Raw genomic sequence first — 19,745 nt, 5'->3', positions numbered from 1 at the left:
TAGTGTAGTGGCACTAAATGAAGTTCCCATGACCAGAGATTCATCAATCCACAAGTAAGGGGCCGCTGTTCTAGAATCAGTCTGACTTTCTCTGGGATCACAGACTAACATTTTTTTCCTATACTCACAATCACATTCTTTCTCTATACTTAGGCTTTAGCCCTCTAGACTCACAGCCCAGATCTTTTTTTACATTTGTGGCTGGTGCATTTTCTAGACTCAAAACGTGGCACTTTGCCCAGACTCGGGGTTTTTGGCCCTTTTGTCTTCTGCATATTGCCCGGTGCTTCCATAAACTCTCCAATTAACTTTCTAGACCCATAGCTTTGGCATCTTTTCTTGCCTTGCAGGAAAATACATTTTCTAGACTGACCACCTAACATTTTTTTCTAGATTTGTGGCCTGGCACTTTTTTCTCATCTCAAAGCCTCATAGTTTTGATTGGTCTTGGCTCCATGCTATTTTGAATCTCACCACCTAATGCTTTTTCTAGACTCATAATCCATTTTTTTCTCCTCTAGACTCGCACCTAACACAAGACTTTCTCTAAACTTGTGACTTAGTGGGTTTTTTCCCTACACTTGCCAGTATGCATTTTTTCTAGGGTCATCGCCTGGCAGTTTTCCTAGGCTCTCTGCTTAGCATTCTTTCTAGAGTAACAACTGATATTTTTTGCTTTCAGGTCGAACACTTTTTCTAGACTCAACCTAATGCTTTTTTTGAGACTCATAACCCTGATCCTAATTCCAAGCCTAATCCATTTTCTTGACTCATGGCCTAATACTTTTTTGAAAACCTCAGCCCAATTCTTTTCTAGGCTTTCAGCCTGAGGATTTTCCTAGAGTTACTGCCCAAGCCTCTTTCTAGACTTGGCCTTATTTCTAGACTCACAGTCCTAGAAATTTTTCTAAAATCATTGCCCAAGACTTCTTCTAGGCTCTTAGCTGGATAACACTTTTTCTATACTCACATAACAGTACTCTTTTTCTAGCCCTATAATCTAACACTCTTTTCTAGACCAATATTTTTCAAGGTTCATGCCTTATCAGCGAGCTCTCACCTTGCCTAGGCTTGTGCCACAATACTCTTTCTAGACTTAACTGCTAGACTTTGTCCAGGCTCTAGACTCTCTTTCTGGACTCATGACCCACATTTTTTTCTAGACCTCCTTTCTCGGGGTTCCACTGGCTCACAGTCTAACTCCTCCTCGTTGTCTAATTCTCTCTCCACCAGACAATCAGGAATACTTTGAGAGGCACCGCTGGCCACCCGTTTGGTATTTGAAGGAAGAAGATCATTACCAGCGAGTGAAGAAAGAGAGAGAGAAGGAAGACCTGGCACTGAACAAGCACCACTCGAGACGGAAATGGTGCTTCTGGCACTCGGCTGCCACGGTGGCCTGAGCAGGCAAGGAGAGAACACCAGGAAAGACCCGCCCATCCCCCAGACAACAGCAACAACCACAACAATACTGTAAGATTAGTCGTCGTCTTAGAGATGAGATGAAGGTCAGGTTTCAGGCACCGGTTGGACTCTCCATCTGTGCATTTACCTTCCAGAAATATCAAAGCACAATCTCCCCAGAAATGAGCCTGGACGACCGACGCTGATGCTTAAACTGCATTCCTTCGACTAATATGTATATTTTTGGTTAGGGAGCGTGATAAACTTAGTCCATTATGACAGTTTCTTTTTATACAGAAAATCCAGCATTCACATTTCAAATTCCAAATTGGAAAAAGAATATTTTTATATGGTCTTGTGTATTTTGTTGAGACAAAAATACTATGTATTGCTTAATTTTACAGGCCACAAATTAACCACGAGGAGCCAGCCCCATAATTAAGTTGTAACTATTGGCCCACAGACGGACATGAGCGCTGAGGCATCATTACATAATGAGATGGTTATTCCCACAGTTGGAAGAAAAGAGTCAGAATGCAATTCCCCAAACTGTGAGCTAGGGAGTATCTAATCTTTGTCCTTCTAAGCAACATTGGTATAATTAACAAGTCAACTCCAGGAGCGGGTATTTACGGTATTTGCTGTGTAAGTGGTAGTAATTATATGATTATGTGTGCCATGTAAAATATAGTGATATCAAATATTCTGTTGTTGAAAGTGTCTAGATTCAAGAGGATAATCTTCATAATCATTAGAAGGGCTTATTAAATCCCAGCATTATCCAGGGCCAACTCACTGATGGACCTGAATATAAAGAAAGAGTATTTGGGTGGCTGTCATGGCTGTTGGAATGGGGTATTCCTTGATCTTTGCAAGGTCTCTGCATGTGTACTTTCCCTGTTGACAGGAATCAGACATAGGGGACAGGGTGCGTTCCTGGCCCTTGGCTCATTCATTCAGCGTGCTCGCATCTCACCACACTGCCCTTCCCCACGGATCCCCTTGTGGAACTCAGTTCCTCTCATTCTTCCGAAGGAAAATTTATTCAGCTGCATCTTAGGTTGTGAAGCCTGGCATCTCTTCTAAAGGCTGAAGGCGCCTGAGAAAGGGGGCATCTTTTTAGAGACTGGGATTGCTGAAGATTCACTGAGAACTCTATGGGTTTGGAAGCAGATGCTTCATGAGTTAGGCTTGGCTGTTTTGCCAGTCTGAGATTTCCTTGATGAAGTAGACGGTCAGAAGCTTGGAAGCTTTTCTGCTGATCAGTCTCCCATTGGCATCTCCATAACGGAAATGACCACCCCATATGAAACAGGTTTCCAAGGACTCAGCCGAATCCCTGCAATGGCCCTGGGTGTGGTGGAGTCGGGGCTGGTTCCCAGTAGTCACTTGGTATGCTGACATGAAATGACTCTTTTTTTTTCATCCTAGGGTTATAAGAAGAGGCAGTTGAACACAAACCCCAGTGCTGCAGATCAGGAAAGAATTTCCATATGACAGCCATATGCATTTTTTTTAAAAATATATATTCAGGTTAGAGATGGATATTTATTCCTGGCTGTAGCAACACCCCAGGGCAATGGAAACTGCTTAGCACTGGATGACATCAGGGACCCAAGCTTATAGGAGAGACTCCTTGAAAGAAAACCAGGAGAGTATTTGGTACCCCCCCCCCACCCTGGCAGTCTGTACCATCCCTTGATGAAGGCAATCTATAGAAAAAGAATGATTCCTGCATAGTAACTGGTATGTCATTGCTTCATAGATGGGGTAGACAAGAATGAGAGGGTAAAAGCCAAGATGAGGAAAAAATTCACATCTCTTCTATCAAGAAGTCGGAGCCAGTTGGGTTTTTAACAAAAATTGCTAGTCAGTTTTATATAATCAAAGCTCTTGTTTGAATGTAATCTTGCCAAAACAAAACAAAAAACCAACAATGGATGGATCCCGGTGGCCCTGGGGTATATGCAATAATCTCCACTTGACTTTGTTCTCAGCTGCTGAAACCAAGTGGCTGGTTCATTTGGTTAATGCTGGCTATGGCCTTTACCCTTGATGGTTTTATTTTATGTTTTTTATTTCACAGAAAGCCAATAAAATTGTTTAGCTATAAAATATTGACTCCAGTTGTTTGGTTTGCCAAGGAGGAACACTACCTTGTGCCTGTAAGGGTAATAGCAGGGTTGTAACAGTTGTAAAAGGTGACTCTGGATAAAGGGGACTGTGGTATGAGTGAAATCCCATCTCCCCTCCAAGTGAGGGCCTTTTGGGAGCAGGCCTTGGGTTGGAATTCTTGCTCATGACTGGTTGTCAACTTTCTGCAGGAGACTTACTTACAGCTTTGGGGCTGGACCTCAGAGGTCATCTCAGTAAATCATCGGAGATGCAGAGGAGGAGGGTGCCTCTGAGGCCCAGTCTGAGAGGTCCTGTTTGCACAGGGAATCAGTGGCAAAGGCAGACTGTAAACCCCAAATATATTGTAGAGTCAGGAAGATCTGAGTTCAAATCTTACCTTAGACACCTACAGCTCTGACCTTGGACAGGTCATTTAACTTCCCTTAGCCTCAGTTTCCACATCTGTGAAGTGAGGGAGTTGGATGTGATGGCCTCTGAGGTCCCCTTCAGTTCTCCACATCTATGATCCTGTGAAAGGGTTTTTTGATCCAGGTAATTAAAACGAATTTTGGGGGGACAAGGGGCTGGGAATAGATAGACCAAAATGATGTAGTGCTTGCTTTAAGGTGCTTACGTTCCGTATAAAGAAACAACATGTGCAGCAAGCTCCCCTGCTGATGGCATGAAATGACATTGGGTAGAGGCCATGAAGACAGTCTTTCCTTCCAGACCCAAGGCAAAGCACTTCTTCCTCCCCAGTTCCTTGGTCTGAGGGGCTTGGACTGGAGACTCTCCAATGGGTTGGAGCTCTAGATGATACGGTCCTGAGACTGAGGAATTAGGGAATGTCTTTGGAATGCATTCATTTAACAAGCAATAGCTAAGGGTTTGCTGCCCAGAAACAAAAAGAACACTTGCCTTCAGGGAGCTTATACTCTATTGTACACACAGGCGTAGATACAAGATACGCAAAAAGCAGTTTGGAGGTCTAGGCAGAGTCCTAGAAAATCAGTGAGACTGTTTCAAAGAAGTTCATTGTGAAAGGAGCTTTGCATTTAGGTTTAGGGTTAGATCAGTCAATAAGCATTTATTATGTGCCTACTATGTGCTAGACACTGTGCCAAGTGCTGATAGAGGGTTGGCTAGATATGGGGTCCTAAACCTAATTCCATATCTAATCATTGGACCCCTAAGAAAAGTCAGAGAAATACCCAAGTTCAAATCCAGCGCCAGACATCTCCAAGAGGCTTCGCCTGTTTCCCCAGACTGTTAGTTGCTGCCTCTCATTCCCCAAATTTCTTTCTGGGGGGGCAGCTAGGTAGTGCAGTGGATAGAGCACCAGGCCTGGAGTCAGGAGGACCTGAGTTCAAATCTAGCCTCAGATACTTACTGGCTGTGTGACTCTGGACAAGTCACTTAATCCTGTTTGCCTCAGTTTCCTCATCTGTAAAATGAGCTGTAGAAGGAAATGGCAAACCACTCTAGTATCTTTGCCAAGAAAATCCCCAAGGAGGTCATGAAGAGTCAGATACAACTAAAACAATTGAACACCAACAATAACTTTATTTTCTTATTTCCTGGCTGTACACGTTGTTCCCTTCCTTGCCCCCAAGGGTAAGGGCAGTTTGACCTTCATCTCTCTGTCCCCCATACTTAGTGCCTGGGACATACAAAGTACATAATGAGTGCTTGTAATTGAAGGAACCCCACATCCTGCCGGCATCACCATTCCTGGAGTATACTTGGGGATGTATCCCTATGAATATTGCAGCATAGATTGGATACCCTACACATAAGCCCAGGGGCCAAGCAACAATGATTTCGGTTTGGTTTGGGGCTGGCTTTTCTTTTCCCTCAGAGGAATTTAACGCTCCCAAAAATGTGATTCAGAGCTATGGAGTTGGCCTCATCTTCAGTGTCTATGTGTGTGTGTGTGTAAGTACTAACAAAGCTTAAAAACCCTTCCCCAGCAGCTCCTGGCCAGTGCACCGTGGGAGCTGACTAAAGTAAGCCCTCTAAACCTCACGTGTGCTTTCTTTGCTCCAAAATGCTCGTTGGTGGATTTGTTTCATAATTCAATAATTTCATTTCTTCTGAGGCATACTGGCTTCTGCTTTTGTGCGTTTTCCATTGGAATTCTGGTGTCCTGTGCCACCCAGAATGTTTGGGCTTGGAAACAAATCCTCCCTCCCCAAGAACATTGCTGGTGGAAAGAGAAAAAATACTTTTCCCATGAGCTGACTTTTAAAAGCACACGATGTCTCCAGAAACTGTTCCTGTCTTTGCTTCAGGCTATTTAGACTCTCCTGGTCTTTTAGAACAGGTCCGATGAAGGTGGTGCATCAGAGACATATTTACAGGTGCCTGTCTGCAAAATATGGAAATGATGGAAGTGATTCCAAAATGGATGACACTCAAGAGGATGGCAGGCAAGGCTGTGGCTCCCCCAGACATGGAGAGGAAGTAGCCTAGGGCAAAATGAAGGGGGAGGGGGTGGGCAGCAACATCACAGCCCTGTTTCTAGCTGGCTTCTAAGGCTGTGTTTGTGTACTTTACACACCTTATCTCATTTGATAACCGTCTCATCCGTCCACAAGCATTTATTCATTTATCACTTAGCATCACAACAGCCCAAAGAGAGGCAATATCACTGGTAGTATTAAGGCCATTTTACAGATAAAGAAACTGAGGCTCAGAGAATGAATGAAAGAAATGTAAGTGCATACTATGTGCAAAGCACTGGGGGTACAATTAAAAATCATGATAGCCCCTGCTGTCAGCAGACTCACACCTTAATAGGGGAGGCAACCCAAGATCACATAGCTAAGCAACAGTGAAAGGTATAGAAGAGATGGCAAATGTTCATAGTGAATAGAGTTCTGGACATGCAGTCAGGAAAGGCCTCTGACACTTCATAACATTGGGAAGTTAATTAACTTCTCTGGACCTCAGTTTCCTCATCTGTAAAAGAGAGCTGTTGGATTCATTGTTCACTAATGGCCTTACACCTCCAAACCTCTGATCCTATGAATTTCTTCCAAACATCTTTGTGCCCTTGTCATCAACCACTTAACCCATAGTCAAGTCCACAAACATCCATTAAGCACCGACTATGTGCCAGGCGCTGTGCTAAGTACTTTAGTATGAGGAATTTGCACAAAACTGATGAAAATGTAGTACTGTCCCTAATTTTCTGATGAGGAAACTGAGGCATAAAGACAGAATTACTTGACTGTGGACACAGAACTTGTAAGAAGCAGATGTCGTTTTTAGTCCAAGCTTTCTTGACATCAGGGATAGTGCCATTCCATAGAAACACTTGCTTCCATGGACCATAAGTTGTCTTCAGATGGGCTCCCAGCAAAATCGCTAGGAGACACTGTAACATGGACCACCTTCTTAAATGCTATTCATTTCATTTCAGCAAGCACCTACTATGCGTCAGGCACAGAAAAATAATAATGAAACAGACCCTGAACTCAAGGATCATTCTGCTGGGGGAAACAACATACACACAGATAAGGAAACAAGATACGTATGAGTTATTTGGGGTGTGGAGCAGGGCTTTAGCAAGGAGAAGAGGGAAAGACCTCTCATAGTAGATGGCAAATGAATTTCGAAGGGAGCTGGGAATTCCAATAGGCAGAAGGGAGGAGAGAGAGCATTCCAGTCATGGTGGACAGCCTGTGGACAGCCAGATAGGATGTCCTTTATAGGATAACCCAAGTATGCCAGTTTAGCTAGAAAGGCAGATTGTTAGAAGGCACTTAGAAGTTGATTGATTGCTTCAGTTTCCTCTTCCATAAATTGGAGACAGTAATGCCTGGAGCCCCTGGCTGCTGTAAGTCTCAAATGATACAACTAAGCCAAGCACTTTGTAAACCTTACAAGACTAAACCTTAAGATTGCACTAAGACTTTTGGGACATCCCATGTAAAGGCCAGTTATCTACCAACCAACCAGCATTTATCAAACATTTATTAAGTCCCAGGAGCTGTCCTAGGTGCTGGAGATACAAATGCAAAGAATGAAAAAATCTTTATGCTCAAGGAGCTATTATTACAGCTGCACATCTGTAATATCTGACTACATAAATTTCTGAGGTTACTACTAGATTTTGAGCTCCATGAAGTCAAGGATTGTATCTTATTTAAAATTAATGCCCCAATCCCCAGCACCCAGTACAGTGCTCTATACACCAGTAGGTGCTTATAGTGTTGGATGGATGGACAGACAGACAGGTGGGTGGATGGATAGATGGAAAAATGTAACTCTGAAAAGCTTAGACTATACTAGCCCCAACCTTAGAATACTGTTGTCCTTCTACATTGTATCTTTAAAAAAATTAAAGCTCTGGTCACCTTAAAAGACATGACACCTAAGCATTCCACCTCCAAAGAGATTTTCTTACAAAGTGGGCTGCTAAGAGTTTAAGCGTGCTCTCTACTGGGAGGCAATATGTTTCCCATAATGACTTGCAACATGAGGACTGTGAAAGGTATCATCAGCTGAATGTAGAATCAGAGAAGGAGATAAGGTCATCTTGTGAGAAGAGCCCAGCAAAACCCAGAGGATGAAGGACAGCCCTCAGATTGAACTGGTATTCATGAAATATGAAAAGACCCAGAAAAAAAGCCTCCAGTGTCTTAGGGACACTCTAGGGATGCACATGGTAACACATGGGAGTATTAAGTTCGTAGTTGAAAAAATGGTTTAAAAAAGAAAAACAAGGAAAAATATGGACAAGATTCACAAAGGATGAGAAAGGTTGCAGTTTTAGAGGTTGGTTAGTTGTTGTCCTTCATTCTCAAAGAGGACCAAAATGACATGACTACATTAGAGTGAAATTACAACACATCCGACTGTGGCTGATCAGATCAACATGATCTCAGAAGGCTGCACCACAGGTCAGGCACAAAAAGTCCATGCGAACATTTAGGGTGGATTCTCTAAATCTGCACATCTTGAGGTTCTTTTGAGCTACTTCAATTCCGCTTTGCTCATAGAGTATACGCCTTGTCTGATGATAACATGCCAGACTGAGCAGTCCCGTGCCAGTGTCTCCCATGATGCACAATCAATTCTGAAGTTCTTAAGAGAGACCTTGAGAGTGTCTTTGTATCACTTCTGACCACCAGGAATGCTTGCCCTGTGTGACTTCTCCATAAAATCGTCTTTTTGGCAAGCATATGTTTGGCATTCAGACAACATAGCACATCAGAGTTGCACTCTCTGCAGTAGAGTTTGAAGGAAGTTTAGTTCGAGTACAGATCTCAGTGTCTGGCATCTTATCCTGCCAGGTGATCTTCGCAGTCTTCCTAAGACAGTCCAAATGGAAGCTATTCAGTTTCCTGGCCTGGTGCTGATACAGGTTTCACAGGTTTCACAGGCATACAACAAAGAGGTCAGCACCAGGGCTCTGTAGACCTTCAGTTTGGTAGGCAGTCTGATACCTCTTGTCTCCCACGCTTTCCTTCAGAGCCTCCCAAACACTAGGCTAGCTCTGGCAGTGGGTGTGTCACCCTCATTATCAATGTACACATCCCTAGAAAGTATACTGCCAAGGTGAGTGAACTTATCCACAACATTCAGAACTTCTCCATTTGCTGCAGCCAATGATTCCACATATGGATGGTGTGGGGGAGACTGATGGAGCACCTGTGATTTCTTGGTGTTAATTGTTAGGCAAAACTCAGCACAAGAAGTAGATTTTGTTTTGACACACTTAGTAGCTGTGTGACCTTGGACAAGTCACTTAACCCCAATTGCCCTGCCTTCTGCCCTCCGAAATAAAACAAACAGCAGACTTTGTCGCATCCATACTTTGTTGCATCTCAGCTTCAAAGGCTTTATTGAGTGCATGATCATCTGCAAACAAAAACAAAAAAATCATGCACTAACAGTCCCTCCACTTTGGTCTTGGCTTGTAGCCTTTTCAAATTGAAGAATTTAACTTCATTGCTGTAGCTGACCTTGGTGCCATGTTCATCTTCCTTTCTGAAGGCATTCGACAACATGGCTGAAAACATCATGCTAAAAAGCATGGGGGCAAGCACACGGCCTTTTTACACTCCATTGGTGACTGGGAAAGCATGGGGGCATCCTCCATTATCCAGAACCCAGGTAAGCATGCCATCATGAAATATGCAATAGTGATGAAGTTCTCCAGGCAACAAAATTTTGAAATAATTTTCCGTAAGCCCTTGTGACTGATGGTATCAAAGGCTTTGGTCAGAGCTACAAATTTTGTGTACAGAACTCTGTTCTGCGCCTGGCATTTCTCCTGGAGTTGTTGGGTAGCAAACATCATATCGACCGTTCCTCGAGATATAGTGGATGATGACCTTGGCCTCTTCGATGTCTAACTAAGCTCTAAGCACTCCACAGAGCCTGCTTCAGCTGCCTTCATGGCTGTTGGAACAAATTGTTCTCATCTGCCATTCTACCAGGGGAAGTCTTCACATGCTTGGCATAGACTTCTCCCTAACTGACCTATGAGTTTGAGACCCCTTGGTTACCTTCAACCTGGTATAGCCTGTCTACCAAAACAGTGTACCAGCATGTGCAGGGTACTGTGCGGGGTACAGCTTCTTGGAGTCCCAGTGAGAGGTGGATCAGGTGGAAAGGAACCCTACACCCCAGAGGTAATGTGGTGAAAGATGCAGTGATAGACTTGCAGTTAGGAACAGGTGGGTTCAATCCTGCTTTTAATACTTACTTATTGTGTGACCATGTGTAGAGGCACAAAACCTCTCTACGATCCCTAACATTCCTTGATTCTGGGATCTGAGACTTCTAGTCTCAGGAATTCATTTCACACAACAGCTGGGCTTTCATCATCAGAACCTCCAGGTTGATTTGATGAAACACTTTGAGGGCCAAGAGTTAGTGATGGTGCACGGTGGAAAGAGCACTGTTTCTGGAGTCAGAGAGCTCAAATCCCTCTGGCACCTACTAGCAGTGTGGCCTTAGCCAAGCCACTTCCCTACCCTGGGCTTCATTCAATTTCTTCCTCTGAAAAACAAGAGGATTGGACTAAACTACCTCTGTTTTCCTTTCTGTTCTAAGTCTATGAACCTATGACATCTTCTCTATGACTAATTACACGGACACCTCACCACTTATATTCTACGGGTATCTCTACCCCCAGGCTCCCCTTTTTTGCTTAGAAAGATTCTGGAGGCTCCATTGAGTATAGGAAGGTTTTTCTGTTCCACAGAGCCACTCATAACTTGCTTGGAGAAAGTCAGAATTCTTCCTCCTGGGAATTCCTTTTTTTAGTTATTTAGGTTTTTGTATTTATTTTTAAATAGCTCAGGTTGTCATTAAGTGGTGTTCTAGGGATGGCTGCTGAGCCCTCTGACAGTAATCTCTGCTGAAATCTGCCGTCCCCAAATGTCACTCAAACTCCTTGACTCTGTGACAAGGTTATAAATGAAACTCTCTGCATGTGAATGTTCTGAAACAAGAGACAGCACTCAGAGGCAATTGGGGCATCTCTCCTGATCTCTGAAGATGGTGGGTAGGAGATGGGTTCCTATTCAATCTGGCTGGGTCTTTTGGAGGCTCTTACTAGCCCTTTGGCTGCTAGGTACAGAGCACTAGGCCTGGAGTCAGGAAGTCCTGAGTTCAAATCGAGCCTCCCCCAGTAGAACGATCCTTGAGTTCAGGGTCTGTTTCATTATTATTTTTCTGTGCCTGACACATAGTAGGTGCTTGCTGAATTGAAATGAATAGCACTTAAGAAAGTGGTCCATGTTACAGTGTCTCCTAGGGATTTTGCTGGGAGCCCATAAGAAGGCAGCTTATGATCCGTGGAAGCAAGTGTTTCTATGAAACGGCACTATCCCTGATGTCAGGAAAGCTTGGGCTAAAATGACATCTGCTTCTTACAAGTTCTGTGTCCACGTTCAAGCAATTCTGTCTTTGTGTGCCTCAGTTTCCTCATCAGAAAATTAGGGACACTACTACATTTTCATCGGTTTTGTGCAAATTCCTTGTACTAAAGTACTTAGCACAGCGCCTGGCATATAGTGGGTGCTTAATGGATGTTTGTGGACTTGACTATGGGTTAAGTGGTTAATGACATGTTTGAATTTCTTCCAAACATCTTTGTTCCCTGGGCAAGCCATTTAACTTGAACCCTCAGCTGTAAAATGGAGATTATCATGGACCAACTTTGTAGGGTTGTTATGAAGATCGATTGAAATAAGTTCTATCAAGCATTTAGCATCATGTCTGTTACATAGTAGGCACTTAAATGCTTGTTTCCTTCTTTTCTTGCTGAACCCTTAGTCTGCCATTATTACATATCAATTCAATCGAAAACAAGCATTTATTGAGCACCTGCTATGTACAGGGCACTGTGATAGGTAGACAGAGATACAAAGACAAAAATAAAACAGTCCCTCCCCTCAGGGAAATTACATTCTACTTGGAGAAAAACATAGAGGATGAAGATATAATAGATTTAGAGGCGGAGGAGACCTTAGAGATCATAGAGTCTATCTCTTTACAATTAGGGAAACTAAGGCCCAGAGAGCTCAATAGACCATTCTCTTAAGTAAGAGGAGCTTTTCCTGATTTCTTTCCTACAATTCTGGAATCTGATTAAGAATAATAATAACTTACATTTTATTTTGCTTTACACATATAGTGGTGGGGCAGCTAGATGGAGCAGTGGATAGAACACTGGACTTCGAATAAGGAAGACCTGAGTTCATTGGGTTGTATGCCTAGCAGTGGTCCAGCTAGGTCAAAGGTCATGTACTGGTTTAGTAAGTTTTTTTGTGAATCATTCCAAACCACTTTCCAGGATGGTTGGACCCATTCACAGGTCCACCAACGGTGAATGCATCAATGTGCCTACTTTCCAGCAGCCTCTCCCACATCTGTCATTTCTGGGTTTTGTCAACTTTGCCCATCTGTTAGGTGTGAAATGGAATCTCAGAATTACTTTAATTTACATTTCTCTAATTAGTAGGGACTTGGAGTATTTTTCATACGGCTATAGATTCCATTTCTTCCCTTGAGTACCGCCTATTCATAGCTTTACAATGTTTATCAATTGGGAAATGGCTCTTATTCTTACAAATTTGAATAAGTCCCTTACACAGAGTATCCCAAAACTCTTAGTACCATTCTAAGCTGTTCAAGATCAATAATATATTAAAACTTAAATCCGCACTAAGACCTTGAGGGATACCCTGTAAATCCTGGAAATGGGACTTTTAGTAGAGGAACTTGCTTCAGTTATTTTTCCAAGTTAATTATTTCCCTTTAAATCTTAGCTTTATTTGACTTATTTGTGCAAAAGCTTTTTAATTTTGTCATTAAAATTATTCGTTTTGTCTTCTGAGATCCTCACTGTCCCTTATTTCTCATTAATTTTTCCTTTCTCCATAGATCTGATAGGTTATTTTTCCAGTGTCTCTCCAACTTGTTTCTAATTTGAAGATATATCATACTTCTAGGATCTCCCCCTACTTCAGTGTAGGTATTCATTCTGACAACATAGGCCCCAATTCTGGCCTCAGACACTTAGCAGCTGTGAAATCCTGTACATACTTAACCTCTCTGGCCCTCGGTTTCCTGACGTATAAAATAAGAGGGTTGGATTCAGTGTCGCTCTGAATTTATGATCCTTTGTCACTGAGCCTCACCAAACTCCTTGGAGGTAGAAGCTACTATTAGCCCCTTTTTACAAAGGGGGAAACAGAGCCTCAGAGAGTGACTTGGCCAGAATCACACAGCCAATAAATGTCTGAGGCAGGATCTGAACCCAGTTCTTCCTGATTCCAAGTCTAGCATGCCATTCCCTTTGCAAGCCATGATGAGACCAGGGATTGATTGATTGGTTGGAGAGATGGGGATGGTGCTGATTATATCTTCCCTTTATAGTTCACGTTAGTACCCAATGATGGAATAAAATGGAAATTATTGTCCCAGTCTTTGTTTTCTTTCTTGTGTCAAAACAAACAACCCTAGTTCCTACTTCTCGTACTTTAGAGTTCAGCTTACACACACACACACACACACACACACACATATACACACACACCCCAATACTTAGCACTGTGCTTGGAACACAGTAAGTGCTTAATAAATGCTTGTTACCTTAACATTGAAATTACCTTATTATATGCATATGTAATAGACATACATTATGTTGACTTATCGGTCTGAATGATTTTTCCCTCCACAGAACGTAAGCCCCTTGAGGGCAGAGACTGTTTTGTCTTCATCCTTGTTCCTCACTATCTAGCATGCTGCTAACTGTCGCACAGTAAGCAATTAATGAACCCTTGGTGGGTTAATCACCGATTTCTCCTTTTACAAACTACCTGCTGCACTTTCTGAATGTACAATCTGATCCTTGACAATATTCATTTTAGCATCTTAAAGCAAAAGGTTTTATGCTTGTCTTTTTTTCCTTCATGTGTGTAACCCTCATCTCCCTTTTAAGATAGAAAGCACCTTAAGGGTTCTGACCCAAGGAGGGCATCCCTAAAGTGATGAGCAGGCAGGACCAGGTAGATGCTCAGTGAATGCTTTCAGAAAGGCCCTAGGAAGAGAGAAGAGCAGGTTTTGTCTGTTCGGTTTGGTTCTCAACCTACAGAGTGAAATTAGCAAAGCTTTGGGTCTTTGCCATGGTGAGAGAGCATGGCCAGATGGAGGAAGGAGGTTTTGAAGGGACTATGTTCTCGGAGGTGTGGAAGGAGGATGTGAAATATTTAATGAGGACTTGTAAGCATATGGACTTTCGGGGAAATTTCTAGCTCAGTAAAGACGTGTCATACTTCCAGGAGCTGTGATTCCTTCAGTGTGGGTGTTTACTCTACCAACACAGACCCCAGCCATTGCACGATTGAGTTGATGGTTTTTGAGAGATATTGTGGCCAAATAATTGATCACCCACTGGCCAACTAGGTGATTGGTCTCTCTGAGCTTACCTAGTTTTGATGACCATCACCAGGTTCATACTGGAAGCCTTTTCAACTTAGTTTAAGACCTGATGGGAGCTCATATTCCAGTGAGCTGGCCATGAAGAACTCAGGATCACCACCATATGATGAGTCATAGGAGAAGGACTCTAACAGAGAAGAAAAGAGCATGCAAATCCATCGAAAATGACTTTTATGTGTAGAGGACATTCAATTAAATTCAACTCAGCAGCTGCGTGCCAGGCTGCGTGCTAGGTTCTGAGAATACCAATATACAAGCAAAATAATTACTTCCCTTAATGGGTTTACATTCTACTAAGGCTCAGCTCAACTGCTACTTCCTACAAAAGGCCCTTCCTGGTCCCCATCAACTAGTAGCACTTTCCCCTCTAAGGTGGCCTGGTATTTACTGTCTTATGCACCTTGTATATACCTATCAAGATATATGCTGTATCTTCTATTAAAATGTCAGCCCCTTGAGGGCAGGGACTATTGTGCTTAGCATAGTACCTGGCACAGAGCAAGTACTTAATAAATGCTTATTGATTGAGTGAATCAGTGAATGGAGAGAAAGGGAAGAACTTAAGAAAGGTTCTAGAAATAGAATTGACAAGACTTGGCAAATGATTGAATTGGGGAGGGAAGGGAGGCAGGAGTCCAGGATGAAATGGGGTTTCCATGTCTCCGTAATTAGTGATGATGGCACTCTCAACAGAAACAAGAAAGTTTAGAAGAGAAATTGGTTTTAATTTCCATATATGCCAGGTACCACCGAGGATACAAAACTAAAGAAATCCTTTCCCTCAAGGAGCCTATAATCTACAATACTGGCTGGCAACAAAACCTCAGGGCATGAGTAGGGACACTGAGAAGACCAGACTATAGAAGGCAGCTTCAATATGACTAGTGGGGTCTATTGATTCTAGAGTGCACGTAATATCATTTTCTCCCAATATTTGATGGATTTTTCTAAAATTTTATTCTTCCTTTTATTATTTTTTCTTTGAAAAATGTTTTAAAGGGTGGCCTCTGAAAAGAAGGATATAAGAGGAAATCTCAGCAATGTAGAAACAAGATATCAATAAAAAATCTTTTATTAAGAGAAGCAAATGTTATGGAAAAGACTCATTCCATATCATGAAAAATCTTAAATGTGAAGGTAAATTGCTTGGACTTGGTCCAATGGGCAACGGGGAACTATTGCTAGGGGTTATTGAGCAAGGGAATGGCTATGGGATGAAGGAAGGTGGATTAGGAAGAAGAAGTTGGTGTCAGTATACAAGAAGAGCCTAACTTTTCTAAAGTCTACTTTCCTTACCTGTAGAATTTGGTATTTGTATCTCCAGCATCTAGGGCAGTATCTAGAATATAGTTGGTGCTCTATAAATGCTTGTGGATTAAGTGATTGACAAGATGGAAACAATACCCGTGGTAGCTACTTCACAGGCTTATTTCAAAGTTTAACTGAGAAAAAATGTGTAAATTGATCTTGAAAACTCATTAACTTAAGCACTAAGCATTTATAATGATCAAGGTTGATTGCTGAGGAGGGTTAAGAAACATGACATCCTCCATCCTTTGCAGAAATGGGATCCTACCAGTGTAGTGCATTACCTAGATGGCCAGGCACTGAGTTTGTGTTGTTTGGTGTTTCTGGACTATTTTTCTCTTTCTTTCTTCATCTTTGTTACAAGAAATTCAGAGGGGAGGAAGAAGAATATACTGGGAAATGGAGAGGATAAAAAAAGATATCTGTATTATTTGTGAACTCTAAAGTGTTAGTAGCAGGGCAGTGCTACAGATCAGGTAACCGAAAAATCACTGGGCTGCAGTGCTCACGTGAGTGAGTGATTATTGACTAGGCCTTTTAATGATCAGTTCAATATGGTTATAGAGGTTTGAATTGCCTTTCCTCCTTTCCCATGGTTTTCAATCAATGACTTAATCAGCAAATGCTTACCAAGTGAAGACTCTATGTAAGGGGATACAAAGAACATTAAGACAAGATTCTGAAGTCCTGGAATTGACAGCTTAATGGCTTAATGGAGAGGCAACAAGATGTGAATGGGTGGAAGACTGCTGGTGTAGGGTGGAATTAAAGCCCAGAGAAGGGAAATGAATTGCCCAAGATGGCAGAGTCATTGTACAAAATCCAGTTTTTTGAGGCAAAGTCTGTGTTTCTTACTTTATAAGAGGGACTGGCAAACCACTGCTTATAGGCTAAATCCAGTCCAATACTTGTTTTCATGAAGTCTGTGAACTGAGAAAGACTTTTCTATTTTTAAACAAAATGCTTTTGTGTCGTTGTTGTTCAGTCATTTCAGTCATGGCCAACTCATGGAATGATTTGCCATTTCCTTCTCCAGCTGATTTTACAGATAAGGAAACTGAGGCAAACAGGATTAAATGACTTGGCCAGGGTGACTTGGCAAGTAAGTACCTGAGGCAAGATTTGAACTCAGGAAAATGAGTCTTCCTGACTTCAGATATGGCGCTCTGTCTACTGTGCCACCTAGCTGTGGCAGGTAGAGAATTTTAAGTTTAGGCTTAGATCATAGTCGGTGAAAAAAGAGTTAGAGTCAGAGGACCTGGGTTTGAACTCTGGCTTTAAGACTTGCTACCTGTGAGACTTTAGGAAAATCTTTTAACCTCTGTGACCCTCAGTTTCTTCATCTGTAAAATCAGGGAGCTGGAAAAATAACCCTGAAAGTCCCTCTTTGCTCTAAAGCTGTACTTCAATCTCTAAAATGCAAATATTCTACGTGTAGTATCCCTTTCCTTAAGTCAGTTCTAGTGGGAACCAGTCTAAGCATGGGGAGAGATTCCGAAATCCCCTTATGTGATCATAACCTATGAACTTTCTTTCTACCTCTCCCTCTGCTTTCTCTCACCACATCCTTTGTCCATATTTACTTCCAATCCCTTGACCCCTCAGTTGTCTCCCAGGCCATTATTCTTGCACTGGCCACTCTCCCCTGTTTCCCCCATCTTTATTCCTAGGTGCACCGGTTCTTCTCTCTTTGAGTTTCTAGCCTCTGTGTGATACCGTCAATTGTTCTCCTCCAAGCTTCAGCCTTGTATCTCTCCCACCGTTGGTCACTATGGTGCAGGCCCCCATAACCTCACACCTGGATTACTGCAGTAGCTGCTGGTGTGGCTGCCTCCCTCAAGTATCTCTCCACTCCAGTCCCTCCTCTATTTAGCCACCAAAGGGATTTTCCAACAGCAAAGTTCTGACCATGCCAATCCCCCACTCAATGAACTCCAGTGACTCCCTATTGCCTCCAGAATCAAATGCAAAATGCTCTGTTTGGCATTCAAAGCCCCTCCTAACCTAGCCCTCTCCCACCTTTCCAAGTCTTCTTATATCTTACATCCTACTATGTATTCTTCTTTCCAGTGACACCAGCCTTGCTGCTGTTCTATGAACAGAACACTCCACCTCTCTGCCCTGGCATTATCTCTGGCTGTCCCTCGTGGAATGCTTTCCCGCCTCATCTTTGCCTCTTGGCCCCCCTGGTTCTTCAGGTACCAACTAAAATCTCATCTGCAGGAAGCCTTTTCCAACCCCTCTTGATTCTACCCTCTCTTCATTATTTCCTGTTTATCCTATAGATAGCTTGCTTGTATGTATTTGCTTGTTTGCTGTCTCCCCAATTAGACTGTGAGCTTTCGGGAACTGTCTGCCTCTTTGTTTATATCCCGAGGGCTTAGCACAGTACCTGGCACATAGTAGGCACTTAATAAAAGTTTATTGACTATATTATTGACTGAGATCCTGGGTTTGGGTGAGAGAACTCCCATGTAGACTCAATTCAATTCAATTCCACCAGCACAGAGCCCGTGTTCTCGTGCTCTGAATGTCTGCTCTCTCTGCGTCCCGTTGACTGCTGCCAAGCTTCCTTCAGCCTCTGGCTCCTTTCATTGCATGGCCGTCTTTTTCTCATTTCACTAGTTTGCTAAAATTTAACAGGCCAAGTTATACTGCTGGGGTCCAGAGTCTGCAGTGGAAGTCATGAGAGCAATCAGCCTGGCAGATCACCCAACTCGACGGTCTATAAGAAGGGCCTGGTCATGAGATGTCTACCCCTAGTGAGGCAGAAGTGAAGGCATGGTGAGGGCACCTGCTCCTACATCCTCCTCCCTCATCAACTGAATACTTGCCAGTCCTATAGACTGAGACACAGCTGGATGTCACAGCTTTGGACTTGGAGTCAGGAGCCCTACATTCAAATATAGCCACAAATACTAGTTATGCAACTGTGAGAAAATTACTTACCCTCTCAAGCCTCAGTTTCCTTGTCTATAAAATGGGGTTGATGGTGTTCGCATAGCCTAATTCATAGGGTTGTCATGAGAATCCACTCTCACAGGACGTTAGAAGTTAGGCTGAAAGGGCCCTTGGAGGCCATCTCATCACAACTTGTCATCTTGTAGACAAGAAAACTGAGGCTCGAAATGGGTTACAGATAATACCTCATAGATTTAGAGGTGGACAGGACAAATGGACAGCTCAGCAGTTATCCAATTCAATAACTTCATTTTATAGGTGGGAAAACTGAGGCCCAGTTAAGTTAAATGACTTGCCCAGGGTTACACAGCTTCTAAGTATCTAAGGCAGAATTTACACTCAGGACTTTCTGGCATTCAGATCTAGCATTCCACCCACCATGCCACACCGGTTCTGGTTCAGTCATTTTTCAGTCATGTCTCATTCTTCATGACCCCATTTGGGGTTTTCTTGGTAAAGATTCTGGAGTAGTTTGCCATTTCCTTCACCAGCTCATTTCACAGATGCGGAAATTGAGGCAAATGTGGTTAAGTGACTTGCCCAGGGTCACATAGCTATTAAGTATCTGAGGTCAGATTTGAACTCAGGAACAGGAGTCTTCCTGACTCCAAGCCCAGTACCCTAGGCACTGTGGTGCCACCCAGCTGCCTATCCTCCCTTACTACCATAGAATTTCTATACTGAGTAGGAGCTTAGCATTTTGCCAAACATTGTGATTCACTGTGGCCAAAGAACGGTGCCATCTCCCTCCATGGAGGGCTGGCTCATTGCAGAAAAACTAAACTTCAAGCTACATAAGGGTCTTATCCAAGCTTCCCATCTGCCCCTGCACTTGGCCCAATGCTCTGAACCCATTAGATGCTTAATAAATGTTTATATTTGTAAGTATCTTAGTCATCTACTAAAATGTGAACTCCACGAGGCAGGAGCCCTATTCTAGGTAAACTTTGTGTCTCTCCTCAAACCTAGTACCATGCCCTTCAGAATTAGAA

At 42.8% G+C, this 19,745-nt stretch overlaps 1 protein-coding gene across 5 annotated transcripts in view; it reads left to right on the top strand.

Moving 5' to 3' along the window:
* The window catches only part of RHOBTB1 (Rho related BTB domain containing 1), a 190,190-nt gene extending 186,671 nt beyond the window's left edge, over positions 1-3,519 (top strand). For 4 of the 5 annotated variants that reach the window (XM_036735062.1, XM_036735061.1, XM_036735060.1 and 1 more), the window contains one exon: positions 1,234-3,515. In XM_036735062.1, the coding sequence (XP_036590957.1) occupies positions 1,234-1,403 (170 nt within the window). In that variant the 3' untranslated portion in view covers positions 1,404-3,515. Of the gene's footprint in view, positions 1-1,233 lie in introns of all 5 variants that reach the window. The other variant, XM_036735059.1, reaches the window with a different exon arrangement.
* Positions 3,520-19,745: the final 16,226 nt, after the last annotated feature.

Source organism: Trichosurus vulpecula, chromosome 8 (assembly GCF_011100635.1).
Source record: "Trichosurus vulpecula isolate mTriVul1 chromosome 8, mTriVul1.pri, whole genome shotgun sequence".
NCBI classification, from domain to species: domain Eukaryota; kingdom Metazoa; phylum Chordata; class Mammalia; order Diprotodontia; family Phalangeridae; genus Trichosurus; species Trichosurus vulpecula.
Note: the sequence above shows the minus strand (reverse complement) of the source record. Positions and strands in the feature narration are given on the sequence as shown.